Source organism: Epargyreus clarus, unplaced genomic scaffold (genome assembly GCF_041222505.1).
Source record: "Epargyreus clarus isolate Ecla_fem2 unplaced genomic scaffold, WU_Ecla_fem_2.2 ptg000009l, whole genome shotgun sequence".
Taxonomy (NCBI): Eukaryota; Metazoa; Arthropoda; class Insecta; order Lepidoptera; family Hesperiidae; genus Epargyreus; species Epargyreus clarus.
The window spans coordinates 8,586,850-8,601,356 of NW_027332217.1; the positions used below are offsets into that span (position 1 = coordinate 8,586,850).

Consider the following 14,507-nt stretch of genomic DNA (forward strand, 5'->3'; position numbering starts at 1 on the left):
AATACCGAAATCGTATGAAAATACCGTTCAAAATCGTGTTTATAAAATTTTAAAATACAATTTTACTCGGAAAAATCAATATTATGCAGGGACAAATTATAAATTAAATACCTACTTCTTAGTATGTAACCTGTGTTGCAATATTATTGTCTATTGTTGTACTAATCTATGGTTGTAACTGTCAATTTTCTATATTTATTCTGTGGTAACGTGAAGTTTCTACTGTGGTTTCTCTATCTAATCTTGTCTATGGTGTTAATCAAACTTACAAACTAAAAATATTAGGCGATATCAAGTGGCATAATATAGCGTTTTGATTAAATTTGGGTGCTGTGAAATTAATGATCATTGTTTAAAATTAAAACATTCAAATAGGACTTGAAGTTTTGTTCATTATTGTTCCGATGGTTTATATATAACCATGGGTTGTATGACTTGGATCCGAGGTATGACGTCCAATGTTATGTACTGGAGGAAATTGTGCATTTTACTAATTAAAGCCATTAAATGCGCATGTATTTGCAGATTATAGGAAATACAGAGCTTCTTTCAATTATTCATCTACCTCAATGTATTTTATAACTTATCTACTCTCTTAATCTAAATATTTACCAACATTTCCGTCAATTAGCAAACTTTATTTTTATACTAAAAAAGTATTGAATTTATTCAAAGACCTACGTTAAAATGTCGTGATTCTATTTTTCATGTATCGTAACTAAGAGATAAATTAATATGACCTCCCCAAAGACACCTCCCCCAGGATATTAAACTATTTATAGAATATGTTGGAACTTTCGAACTCCAGTGATAATATTTTACAAGTGTCATACCTTTTGCGTTACAGGTCTCAAAATAACATTTCCATTTAAAGATAAGGAGTTGAATAAGATAGCTGCTTTCTTTAATCTGTCAACATTTCTTTTAACCTGTGCTGCGCTGGTTCAGCCAAGTTGGTTCAGAATCAAGGGACTGCATTGCACTCAAAGCTTGTCATTGGCACAGTTCTTCACCTTCGATGATGATGATGATGATGACAATGATGATCAGATAACTATACATCAGATTAGGGTATTCGATCCCATCAACAGATCAGACTTTAATGGTGAGTTATATTTTTCTTGTATTTCAAAATGATATAAATTCTTATTTCATTAAGTCGCTGTTAAAAAATATCAATTATTAAAAATGTTATGCACATACAAAGTTATCCTTGAAAAGGTTATACTTGAAGGTTGAAATAGATATTTTTTTAAAACTCAAAAAATATTAATAAAGTTTAATTGAGCAAACAGCCAATGGATGAAAATTAATACTCAAAACTAAAAATAAATTGTTAGGTAATTTGTTTTCCAGAAAAGGGTCATAAAATCATAATTTCAATAATTTATTACTTAAACTACTCAAAACAATTAAGAGTATTTTTATCTTCTTAATATTCAAGTTTTTGTAATCAGTCAATAAGAGTTCCCAGTGTATTCATGTTCATAATTTTACTATGGCCTCCAAACTGTAATTAAGACTGAATCATTATCATGGGGCTGGCCATGTTAAATATAATTAATGCCAATAAGAGTATTTTTATCTTCTTAATATTCAAGTTTTTGTAATCAGTCAATAAGAGTTCCCAGTGTATTCATGTTCATAATTTTACAATGGCCTCCAAACTGTAATTAAGACTGAATCATTATCATGGGGCTGGCCATGTTAAATATAATTAATGCCAATGTTAATGGTCTAATTGGAAACCAATTGCAAGGTGAGATGATGAAATACACATTTTTTTTAGATATAAATTATCTGATATTATTTAGTATTTTAATACAGAGTTTCCGATAATTATAAAAAAATCACAATTTTTATATACTAGAGGGATACCTTTTTCGATTTTGTTTTTTAACCAATATAAAAACGATGTAGCAGCAATAACTCGTATCTCATTTTTTTACGAAAAAGCGTTTTTTGCATATGTGGACTTAAAATAACGTGTCGCAGGTCGTCCTTAAGATACCAGGTCCTTAGATTCAAAATTGCGCAAAATATTAAAGTGTGGCAATATGTTCTGTCTTTTTAAAGTAGCGTTTGTTCTTATGTAAAGTAGTGTTTTTTTTTTTGAGTTACGAGTTATTGCCAATTCGTCGTCGATAACTAATTAATAATTATATCTTATATTAACCCTTTAATGTTCTTAACTATTAACTATCATTTATGATTATGGTTATATTTGACCATTTGTTGCACTACTTGTAATGTCAAGGACAAAATCTTCATAACAGTATGTCTTTTGTAATTATCATAATTATAACAATGATCCCCTTGCAAGAAACTTATGAGACAAAACTACCACACTTTTATAGATTACCATCATCCTTCTGCCTGCTCTTAGGGATAGTAATATGTCTATGGATTATTTGGTGTGGTGTGAGACACACTCATCCAAAGAGTAGCAACATAGTCCCTGAGGATAGCAGTGCATCTGTGACCAACCCCAGATAGGGCTAATCTTATTGAAATAATTTCATCTGAGTACAAAACATATGATTATGTAAATTCAACAATGAATAGTGTTAAGTTAGTGCTATATTAAATATAGTAGATTATTTTTTTAATTTAGTAGAAATAATATTATATTATTATTATGTGGGAATAAGCAAAATAGTTAACAATATTGTAATAAATATCATAGCTGAAAATAAACAGATTCAACATGTGGCACATAACTTTTGATAAAGTGATGATACCTGATCTCCAATTATCAACAATTGCTATTATTTTATAAACAATTTGTTAATGAATCATATACTATAAGGAGATAAAAAATAATATTTATCAATACATTGTTTCATGATTTAAGTTTTCCAAATAGATGCACTTGAGTGTATTGGTGTAGGGTATTTGCTATAAGGAAATACTGTGAAGGCTAATGTCCCATTGTGTTAAGGCACAGATAATTTACATTATATTTTTTTTTGGAAAATAACTATGCCTTCACTAAGTCACCTTACATTAGTTAGGATTTTATTTTATTTTTAATTTTTATTAGTTATTTTTTTGTTAGGAGTTTAGTTAAAGGAAATGGGCGGATATAAATATTGTATATAATATATGTATCGATAATATATGTAAGACTATGAAAAGTTTCTTGGACATAACTGGAATTCTCAAAGGAGATTGATTATTAAAGACTTAAAAGCAGTTTTAATGAGGTTCACAACAGCTCTGCCGTAGTGGTGGAGATGGTAGACTTTGTGTGCAGATACTTAATAATCATAAATATAATGGCTGTGTAACTTGAGCATACAGAATACTACAGGATTGGAAACAACTCTTAATTAACGTTGTCAAGAGAAAACAAATATAGAATGATAATAGTAAAATTAATATTTCATAATGTTTCAGGTTTGCCACCATGTACTACCGCCGAAATTATTACTCTAATGAGAGTACTCATATTATTATGTTTTATGGTACTACTTTGTTCTTGTATTGGAGTGATAATAAATATAACCAGCCTCAACAGTAAAGCAATAAAAATGCTCCGAAGAAATGCAGTTCCGAGTATAATGTGTGTTTTCTGGGTCATTGCTATTGTTGGAGTGTGCTACTACACAACTGTTGTGTTGGGAAATGCAAACAATAGCGATCCTAATACAATACAAGTTGATTATGAATATGGATTTTACACGATAACAGGAGCAGGTTGGTATCTAAGAATTCTTCTGTAATTAAAATTCGTTATTGGCATGATGAAAATTAAAAAATTAAAAACTGATTTGATGATGATGGTTAAAAGAACTCTTAGGTGCATAGGTTTTCTTGTGATGTTTCGCTTCAAAATTTCCGCCTGATATCTAACCACTCTGCTGTCACTACTAACATACATGTATGTAATCAAATATATGTATGAGCTAATTTTGTTATAAATCATGTGTCATCATCATAGCACTGAGAAAAAACCAAAACCAGCAATGAATTTGTAGCTTAATTAGAAAAATAAATATGTTGTAATAACTACTTGTTTATTGTACTTTTCAGGTGCTTTGGCATTGCTCGCTTCGGCCGCCAACTTGTGGGGTGCTCCGTTGTCAAACGACGAAGATATACAGAGACGAAATCTCATGGAAGATTGGGATGGCTATGAAGCCCATAGCGTCGGACCCACACCAGCTGTGCCTACCCTACCCCCTTACACCCCAAGTGCTAATTACGTTCCATCTGCCCATCCTACGTTCGCTCCCCCAGTGCTAGGCACACAACAATACTTCCCATTTGACGATCTGTCTATCCTTCCCCCGCCGCCCCCTTATACGCCGTAAGCTTTATAATCTCATAACTTTATTTTACTCTACTATTAGTTATTCTATAAATGTTAAGCATACTATATTTAACCAAGTTTGTAAATGTATTTTTCTTTTTTTTTTTGCTAAACGCATACAATGGAATTCGAATGCTTTAAATACGGCTTAGTACAGATATTGCGAAATAGGTTATAATAATAATATATCTACTTTCGTGTAGCTATTTTTCTTATCTAATTATGGCTATTTGGGGTGATAGCATCTTTGGGGTAAATAATTCAAACCATATGAATTAAATGGCAGGCTAATTTTAGGGACAATTTTTTGAACTTTTTTAGCTGCCACGTTTGGTAAGAATTCTTTTTTACGAAATGGGCACCATAATGTTGGCTAGTAAATATCGTAAGTTTTGCAGAAAAGGCTATTATAGATTTGGCATGATACGATACGGTAGTCATTACGTATTTTTTTGTTTTGTAATAGTTTCACTTCTTGCGCGTGTACATATTCACACGCAAGCCTTTTTTTTAAAATACGCCAAACATACACGTACGTAATTTCGAAGGAATGGTGCACATTGTAAAAAAACTGATCAAATTATCTTGCAAATTTTACCCTAGGTCCGTTATTGCCCTAAATGACTATACTTTAATTTACATAACCATTCTCGGGGTTCCGGTTGGTACATAACGCCAAATAAATTTAACTCGAAACTAAAGTTGAATCTCGTTGGGTGTACCCAATGTCCAACTATAACAAAGCCTCTTATAGTCTGAAGATAAACTTAGAATAGTAGTATGTATATTTAAACTTGATTAGGTATAGCTTATAAGAGATGTTACAACATTATACTGTTAATATCTAAAATATTCGCACTTTTAGTATTGCAATGACGTAACTGCAAATATGCACTGGTGAAAAATGCATTTGAATCAGGCAACAGCCTTCAATTTCCTCTCAAACCATCATTGATACTTCTTCCATCTAGCGAAATTTATATCAACTATACGAAATTCAATGTTTCATTTCATACTTTATCGCTTTTGAAAGTGTGCGTAGTATATAGGTATAGTCCGAGCCAAACTGCTAGTCCGCTCTGAAGTTGGTGCGAGCAGGTGTAGTCATACAATTTGCTATGGCGACGCGATTCATTTCTATATTCAGAGCGGACTACCAGTTTTAAGCGGACTATAATTGATGATTACTTACACTTACATCATTGTAATTCTAAAAGTGCATATAATCTCTAATTGAACTGTTAATGTTTCTGTTCTATGTATATTGCGGTTGTGAGTTTAATCAACTTAAATATTTCTTCGGTATGTGATTCGCCATTTTAGTGCCTATTTATGTCGTATTGTCGGAAAGATTTTGATGTTTATTATTAATTGTGACTATTTAACTTATAGAAACCCATATAAGTAGATACAGGCTAAATCGGTAGCACCGTTTAGCTTATCTGCTGTATAGCAATATTGATTGCACTGCTGTGTTTTGGCATAAAATTATATATAATAAATATGTTTTAAATCATACAAACCTACTGTGTAATTGTGCTTATGTCACAATGCTGCTATATTTCTCAATAATGGCAGTGCCTTAATTTTCAATCTACAGCCAATTTTAAAACTACGTAATTAACAATTTAAATAACAGATTAAGTTAATAATAATAAAGAGAGAATTAAGGTAGTGTATACATTTAATGAAATAATATAGATAAAATAATTATACTATTGATGATTACATTGAATGGTTACGGTAATTTCTATTATATTTTGGATACTCATGGATTGAAGGCATGTACGTTATAAGTACAGTACAATGGGACGCCTTCCACATCAAAAGCCTAGGGAATAATGAGTACGCATCTCTGACTATCATCTTTTAATATAACATTTATTACTTATTTGCAAAGTTACACATTATCAGAAAACTTTATTTATCCAGTTCTCCCAAGTGTTCTCAAGGGTTGAATGGTGTCACGCATACAACGGAAATAAAAATCTACATACATTGTTCTATTGTGCACAAAAGGCTCCTAAAAGTTGCTAGAACGTAGGAAGACTAAACCTTACTATGAAAAATGAAAGAAAATGTCTCTTAGAGCTTCATGTTAAAAACTTTTGGTATGTGATATATACCTGTTTTAGAAAATATAAAAGTGTTAAATGTTTAACAAAATTATGTCTAATTGTGTTAAATTAAATGATAACTTATCGTTTTAATAAAATGATATTATTGGTTTAAAACTATTGATATTTGGATTGGATTTGTATGAATACTGCATATGTTATAAGGTAACATAACATATAATAACTGGCGAAATTGAGAACGAACTACGAAGATTTCGCACCACCATTTTTTTTTATTTTGCCTATTTGTTATTACGGAATACTGTGAAAATTCCTGTCGATCGTGTTTAAATTGTGTAGTCTACATTTCCATAACAATATTGAATACAGAGTTAAATAATTACATTAATTCTTCACTTATATAAAAAACCTGTAAAGAAATATTTTAAATTATTGATATTAGTTATCTTTTTCAAATTAATAATGTGTATGTGTAGGGTGGGCGAACTTGGACTATTAAGTGATTAAAATGTGTATCTTATTTACTATTTTACAGTACGACCATTATAAGGGCACCCTTTCCGTCTGAGAATAGATCATTTTAATTATTTTCCTGAAGACCCTTGCGTTTTCTGTAAGAATATTCGATTTTGCTGTATCAAAATTAATTCCTTACCTAAGTACATCTAATTATGAAAATATTACTTTCATTAAAACATTTCAATACATGTTAAAATCACAAAATGTATAATTATATAATTTACATTGTAAAGTCCAAGTAAGTCTATCCTTCATTAATTGTTTATTAACTACATGGCAACTATTCTTCCAAAAAATATACAATGTTAGTAACCAGTTTGGATAAAGTAAAATGAACGATATAGTCAAGTAACGAAACTATTTATAAGAGCTTTTAGATTTAACATCGTTATCCAATTTCTGATCTGTGTATTTCTGTATAACTGTCCATACTCTTTATACTTATTCAGTGTCTGTAGATGTGGTATTCAAATTTTAAAGGCCTTAATAATATTTTTTAATAGGAAAAAGCGTTAAAAATGTCAAAATATGTTTAGGCTGAAATCTAAGCGTCTGAGATGAAATCTGGACTATTTTAGTCGAAAATTAACAAAATATTATTTGAATAGCTAAAGTAAAGTCAAACTAATTGAATAATTACAATAAAGTCACTATTTCGACAAGATGCTAGTTTAATGACAAATATTCAAAAACTTTTTCCCCTATTAAAAACTTAGTTACAAATGTAAGTGAAACTGCTGACTATAAAAGCAGTTGATAACATTGCCAATACAATATCTTGTCGTAAATATCAACAATATTCAATTTAAATAGGTTTGGTAGTGTCTGCTGTATATTTCATGTTACCAAATATAAAAAATGTTACTAGTGATATTGTTTGTTAATGTATAGATTTCTTCTAGAATAAGGATAGTTATTCCTGGCAAATAATCTGGGAAGTTTATTTTTACATATAAACAAGAGTAAGATTTTATTTTTGTGTAAGACCAATATGCAATACATATCTATAAAAAATAATAGTTTGTTTTATTTCATCTGTATACATATATGTATTTTTCAAACCATGAACTGAATAATAAATTTAAAAATAATAAGTAAAAATATCATTATAATCTTTAATCTTGATATAAGAAATAATATGAAATATTTACAATTTGAATATAATAAATATTATTATACGTAAATAATATACTAGTCTAAAATAATCTATTAAGTACTTCTTAACTGTCATGATAAAGTTTAACAGTAATAGCCGTGCGGGTTGTAATTTGGCCTCATGCTGGAGTCCAGGGTTCAAATCCCCATCCCATACATTGGAATATTTCAGATATGTGCATTGTAGAAATTAATGTTTACTTCCCTTAACAGTGAAGAAAAACATTGTATGGAACATGCATGACCTCTTATTTATAAAATTCTCATGTCACAATATTAGTTACCATACTCTTTTGAAACTGCTTTACTGATTCTTACCAAATTTTATATGCATATTCAGTAGGTCTGAGAATTGGCTACTATCTATTTTTCATACCCATAAGTGATAAGGGTTGTTCTCCCTTAACATTTTTTTTTATATGGCAACAACATTTGCCAGGTCAGCTAGTATTACATATATGAGTTCTCATAAGTCGTAAGTATAGTAGTTGCACTTCGGAAAGGGGATAGAATAAGGCATAAACCCTTCTCACACAGCAGTAGAATAGTAAAACAATAAATCTGGCAACAATATTTAACATTAATTATTTTTAAGTGCACTCAAATCAAAATTTGGCTGCTGATTTAGCCTATCGACTGGTGCAGTATGAGGCTTACTACTTAGTTCTGCGAAGCTACCATTTTGTGATTCCTTGGTCCCATTGTCACCAATATATAACATCCCTGGCATATGACTTCCTTGCCCCAGCTCCTGTGATGGAATGTTCAAGTATCTAATCCTCTCTTTCTCCAAATAATTAACCCTTTCTTTCAATGTCATATTTTCATCTTTTAAGACTTCGACTTGTACTACTAATTGCTCTACAAGAGAATGAAGATTTTGGTTCAGTATTTGTAGTTCTTCTACAACTGTTTGCTGGGACTTCTCTGTTTTCTTTCCATCAATGACATCTCTTGCTACATCACTTTGAGGTGCTTGTTCTTTGTTAGTATTCAGAGAATGTAATAAGGACTCCGATTCATTTATTGCTTTGTATATAGCAACTTGCAATTTAGTAGAATCATCAACTTGAAGATTTAGGAGTGTTTCCTTTCCTAAGTTTTTTATGTTGTCCACGGCTTTCTTTACTCGTGTGTACTGCTCCTTTTTGCTTTTGATTAAGTCTTTTTGTTTGAGGTGGTAGCTGTGTTGAAGACTGATGGATTCTAAAGCGACTGTTGAGGTAGTGGATTTCATTGCGTCAAGGAGTAACTCGGCGGCATTGTGATGGCACAGCATGGCTTCGTCGTACCTATTGTGCAGCAGGTGAGCCTCAGCACGACGATGCTGTTGATGAGCCTGAAACGTTTTGCTACGCATTAATATTTTTTAGCCATACACTAATGTGTTAGTGTAATACACTTAGGCCATTATTATGAAGTTATTACCAAATTTAGCGGATGAGATTCCATTGCGTTTGTTCAATTTGGATTTATTGCGACCACAAAGAAAGTTATGAATAAACGAAATATTTGGCATTCGTTTGCTTCGCTACATCACACCGCTAAGACTATAGTGAAGTACTTTGTTAAAGTTACGTTCTTGTACAGATCTAATAATTATTTTTACTTTATTTATTTCGAATGTAAATTTTACAATAATGACAATCAGTCAACCAGTGACAAATGACAATTCTAACAAAACAAAACAGATCACAGATGATACACTTGACATTGACGTAACTATTGACAGTTACATTTTTTAATACGTGTAAATCCAGGCTTTTTTACATCCTTGGATTATATTTATTTGACCTCAATTTAGTATTTTGTCTTGTTAAAACAACCATTGATTTATCCTCAGATTAATTAGTAATATCTCTGGGGTTTTGTTTTACTAGTAGTATCGTAAACAAATAAAAAAAATAGTGTCTGTTTGTTACAGTTAATCTCAGAAAGTGCTGGACCTACTTTGACGAGACTTTTTCTGGTAGTTAGCTCATGTTATAAGGAGTCAATAAGACTACATTTATTAAAAAAAAACTACTACACCGGCACCGAAGGGTATATTATACGCAAATTGCAGAAATATGCAATGCTCAGACAGTGTTTAGACTTGGGCGTATAATGGGACTATGGGGTTCTAACGCTAGATCTTTCTTTAACCACTCCTTCCTATATAGGTTACTATACTCTTTGACCACTCCATCCATGAGAATTTCTTCGCGATAAAAATTAATTCGTATAAGTAGCAAACTCATTTTCGTAACTATAATATTATAACTATTTCAGCGACTGCTACATTCGGCTATACGAGTAGTGTAGTTTCAAAACCCACTGTAGTGTATAAAAATAAATCAATTAAATACCATTGTAAAAATTATCCCAAAATAATTTGAATCGTAAAATCGATCCGACTTCTTGACTTCTTGAGAGACATTATTTTATGTCTGTCATTAGGAATGTCAAGTACCATTAGTCATTTATAAGTGCCCTAAATCTTCATTTTACTTACAACTAAATTGATGTATTATCGATCTAAAGATGCCTAGTACTAAACTATTACGATATTGGTCCAAGAAGAATGTTTTTATAAATTCTTCACGAATGTCACTTGCGCATAAATTCTTGGCATACAAAATATTTTTGAGACCATTGCTGATATTTCGTTGGTACAAAAAAAGCAACTCTCGTCTTAAGAAGATTGAAGTTGAGACTCTGAAAAAGATACTCAGTTGTAACAAATCGACTAGATTGTATGAACATTTTAGTGATGTTGATTTACTGAATCATATAAAGATACAAAAAATCAGATGGAGGAGGGCCACTGGTCTTCGGACTCACGATATACGCAGGTTTTTTGCCGATTGCTGTCCAAACGATTCCACAGCAAAGTATTTTGTGCGAGCTATAGAATGCCGTGAAAATTGTCACGATGCTAACTTAACTATTTTGGATCCATAAAACAAGCACAAGCAGTAAGAAAGTAATAAATATTAAAGAAAAGCAAATTGCTGCCTATATCAAGAACAAAAATGATTCTCAATACCTTGAACTCACCGAATTAGAGTTAAATTTAAATTACAAGATTTTGGGACTATGCTCTATCCAATCCAGCATCTAAATCCTTTGTCTTGTTTAACCTTTGTAATGATTGTAAAAATAAATGGAGTTTGTAATCAACCTGATAAGGTTTTATGGAATCAAAATAAAGAAATTTCACTTTAGAATCATGTAGTATTTATTCCTTATTATAATGTTTAAGAAGTATCACTCAATCAAATTAAAAGTTGTTCTTGGTCTACATCTCTTTCGTAAATGCTTTAGAGCAATTTCTTCATGCCTAATCAACTGCCTCCATCGGAGTCGTTCACATCGCACATGATGTACAACATCCATGATTCCATATTTTTCGTATACAAATTTTACACTAATCTCTGAAATTTTTTCACCCCTGCAATAATATGTTGACTTCAAAATCTGTGATAGAATCCAGTATTCAAAATGCAAGAGTTTTCTTGCGCAGAACTCATTCAGCTTCCACACCTCGCACCCATACGTTAAAATGGGTCTTACGAAAAATTTATATACCTGGAACTTTATTCTGCATCGCATTTTTGGATTACCAAGAAGTGGCCAATGTCGTTGGCACCACATATGTGCACATCGTATTCGGTTTGATATTTCTGGTACCATTTGCTTTCTATTCAACTGTGGTATTCCTATTTTTTGAAGACTATTCATAATAAAAATAATGTAAAAAAAATGGTTTAAACTTTGTTACTTATATCGACACTTCAATTTTAATAGATAATGTGACGTAAAACATCGTATCATAGATTAAAATTATGCCAATGTATTGATAGATTACAAATGAGCGAATATTGCATTTTATTCAGATGTATGTATTATGATTTTTTCATGGATTCGTCAGCTATTGTACGACATAAAGCACAAATTGTGACTTTTACCCGATTCGGTCTTTTTACCTGAATGCTAAGGCAGGGTTATTATAAAAAGGAATTAATACTGTGCCTAGCACTACTATCATATTCGGAAATTATCTGCAATAAGCATTAATGTTCTCTTTAAGAGGATGAAAACATAATTTGACGACCCGCGTGGCGGAGCGGCCACCATACCGGTCTGATGCGCAAAGGGTTTCGGGTTCGATCCCCGGCCAGACAGATATTTGAAATGAATGATGAATTTAGATACCTGTTCTGGGTCTGGGTGTTTGTGTATTGTCTTTGTGTGTGTCCATGGCAACCACGACACAGGGAATCCTAGTGTGGGGCTGTGAGTGTAGAAAGCGTTTATTATTTAATAATTAACCGGGTAAAAAGTCGATTAAAGCCCAAAGTAAAACGGGAAAACCATTGTTCAATAGTTTGTTGACATTTAGTTTCATAACAAGAAACTGAAAACATTGAACCCATAACATAACGTTACAAACACACGGTACAATTCACATAACAGTTGATTTTTAAGTAAGAACAACGTACCAGAAAAAATGCTTGCCCTTTTTTTATTCCAATTACTTTTTCAAACTGTGTTTGGCGTAACTTCACAATGTTCCATGGTTGATGTTAAGAGTCTCCTCGAAGGATGTGATCATTTATTAGGATTGAATGTGACTAGCGTCGGTGGAACAATGGTGAACGACCACAATTGTGACATACTCCTGCCAAAGCAAGTTTTTACCGAAGAACCACTTTTTCAATACGCATTAGCTGATTCGGTACGATTTCAAAATCTAATAGTATTTCGATGCAATTCAATCAATAAAAAGATATGACCATTGATAGTCTACTTATCTGAAAGGGGGCCTACCGCATCTGACACTTGCTTTATCTAAACTGTTTTTCAATTTAGAAAAGGTCAGCGATTAGCAAATTCGTTTGTTGATGATGATAACTTTTGAAATATCAAGTTTTTTGATTTTACAGAAAAAGTTCTATACAATAATTATGGTTGATCCAGATGCACCACCACAAATAGATGGAGAATTCTATCTACACATGTTAAAGTCTAATATACCGGTAAGTTTATTAATAGGGTAGTTAACTTTTTTAAAAGAAAAATAATATTTCTTACAAAAACGTTTCAAAAATATGGTGGGAAAAAAATGTAGATCATACATTTCTTAGAACTTATTATTTTTCGCTAACTCGACTAATAAAGGGTAAGGGGAAAAATTTACGGACGACCCTTTTCGTTGCCGACCTATATCTAAATATTGGAAACCACTGTTCATGAAGTGATTTCTGAGGCCAATTCGGGAAAATGAAAACGAAATGTATGTCAAAATTAATAAAATAAGCAAATAAAATCAGTAGGTTTACAATCATAGTATTATGCAAGTAACTTATTTGTATTATTTATTTATTGTAGGGCTTGGCTTTAAAAGCAAAGGAAACCAGTAAGACTGTTGGAATTGACTATAGAGGTGAGTCGTAAATCAAACATCTTTAATTTATGTTATTCCAATTTAAATCCCACCAAAACATTTGTTTTGAAGAATAATTACACGATATAAAATAGGACGACGGAATACAGGTTTTTGTCCTACTCTCTGCTTCTATTTGATACTAAAACGGGTAACAACACCATTAGTAGTAAGTGTTGTACTTACGAAGTATTGGTGTTGTTATACGTTTTATGAGTACCTAGGTTAAGATATTTACAGCTTACATTACACATTTCATGTTAATTTTGGGAAAAGGAAAATAACTGTATATTTGAAAATTTTCATATACCTAGGATCAGGGGAACAACTCCTTCGTTCTATAAAAATACAATACATACAATTCAGTTTATTTACAATTCGTATAATCAAATCGCATTTCTTAATTTAAGGTTACAAACCACCAACGCCACCTCGCGGCACAGGCCCGCACCGTTACATGAGTCTGCTGTATGAACAAGCTGAAGGGAACAACTTCCTGCCGAACGTGCCGACGTCGAGAGGGCGCTTCGTTCTCGCTAACTGGCTCCGAGGCAAGAACCTTTGTGGACCAGTTGCTTCTACTCAATTCAGAGTACAATTCTAGATGTCGCTACTAGTTATGTTGTAAACGTTATAAAATTGTAATGGATTCTAGACTTACATTTATTAGTTATTTTATTATATAATAGTATACCTATGTACTAATAAATATTATTCGTTTTATGTAATGTCAAATATTATCAAAATATTGAACTTTTATCTTTTTAGAGTATTTCAGATTAGTGAACTTTTTTGTGGAATAATGCAACTACCTAAAACATTATTTTATTTTTTCAAATTTAACCCTGACCTACTAAAGTATAAATGTGTTAAATACCGTAACCCTAACATGCTCACATAACAGTTTTTCAAAACATTTAATTAAGCCCGCTACCTTTACCTACTTAGTACTTACGTAATGTGTTATTTACGTACTAAGTAGGTAAATCTACATAAATGTTCTTGCAGATAT

General features: G+C 31.6%; 3 protein-coding genes across 3 annotated transcripts; 2 read left to right on the forward strand and 1 right to left on the reverse strand.

Moving 5' to 3' along the window:
- Positions 1–217: 217 nt before the first annotated feature.
- On the forward strand, positions 218–4,422 carry LOC140744919 (transmembrane protein 127). The gene is made up of 4 exons (XM_073076642.1): positions 218–446; positions 848–1,105; positions 3,400–3,699; positions 4,036–4,422. Exons 1-4 carry the CDS (start codon positions 422–424, stop codon positions 4,314–4,316), a joined length of 864 nt encoding a protein of 287 aa, XP_072932743.1. The 5' UTR covers positions 218–421; the 3' UTR covers positions 4,317–4,422.
- A 3,591-nt stretch (positions 4,423–8,013) lies between these two features.
- On the reverse strand, positions 8,014–9,701 carry LOC140744920 (nuclear receptor-binding factor 2). Its single transcript, XM_073076643.1, has 2 exons — positions 9,496–9,701; positions 8,014–9,406 (listed from the first exon to the last, which is right to left on the reverse strand). The coding sequence occupies exons 1-2, from the start codon at positions 9,517–9,519 to the stop codon at positions 8,648–8,650; spliced, it is 783 nt and encodes a 260-aa protein (XP_072932744.1). The 5' UTR covers positions 9,520–9,701; the 3' UTR covers positions 8,014–8,647.
- Positions 9,702–12,485: 2,784 nt separating this feature from the next.
- On the forward strand, positions 12,486–14,155 carry LOC140744921 (phosphatidylethanolamine-binding protein 1). The gene is made up of 4 exons (XM_073076644.1): positions 12,486–12,787; positions 12,996–13,088; positions 13,441–13,495; positions 13,906–14,155. Exons 1-4 carry the CDS (start codon positions 12,560–12,562, stop codon positions 14,097–14,099), a joined length of 570 nt encoding a protein of 189 aa, XP_072932745.1. The 5' UTR covers positions 12,486–12,559; the 3' UTR covers positions 14,100–14,155.
- Positions 14,156–14,507: the final 352 nt, after the last annotated feature.

Excerpts from the sequence above, each read along its gene's own strand:
- LOC140744919 (XM_073076642.1), top strand. The coding sequence starts at position 422 with ATGGGTTGTATGACTTGGATCCGAG. Across the intron at positions 447-847 it reads TTGTATGACTTGGATCCGAG|GTCTCAAAATAACATTTCCA; the intron begins GTATGACGTCCA and ends TTTGCGTTACAG. Across the intron at positions 1,106-3,399 it reads CAACAGATCAGACTTTAATG|GTTTGCCACCATGTACTACC; the intron begins GTGAGTTATATT and ends ATAATGTTTCAG.
- LOC140744920 (XM_073076643.1), bottom strand. The coding sequence starts at position 9,519 with ATGGAATCTCATCCGCTAAATTTG. Across the intron at positions 9,407-9,495 it reads AATCTCATCCGCTAAATTTG|GCTCATCAACAGCATCGTCG; the intron begins GTAATAACTTCA and ends AAAACGTTTCAG.
- LOC140744921 (XM_073076644.1), top strand. The coding sequence starts at position 12,560 with ATGCTTGCCCTTTTTTTATTCCAATTACTTTTTCAAACTGTGTTTGGC. Across the intron at positions 13,089-13,440 it reads TGTTAAAGTCTAATATACCG|GGCTTGGCTTTAAAAGCAAA; the intron begins GTAAGTTTATTA and ends TATTTATTGTAG. Across the intron at positions 13,496-13,905 it reads TGTTGGAATTGACTATAGAG|GTTACAAACCACCAACGCCA; the intron begins GTGAGTCGTAAA and ends TCTTAATTTAAG.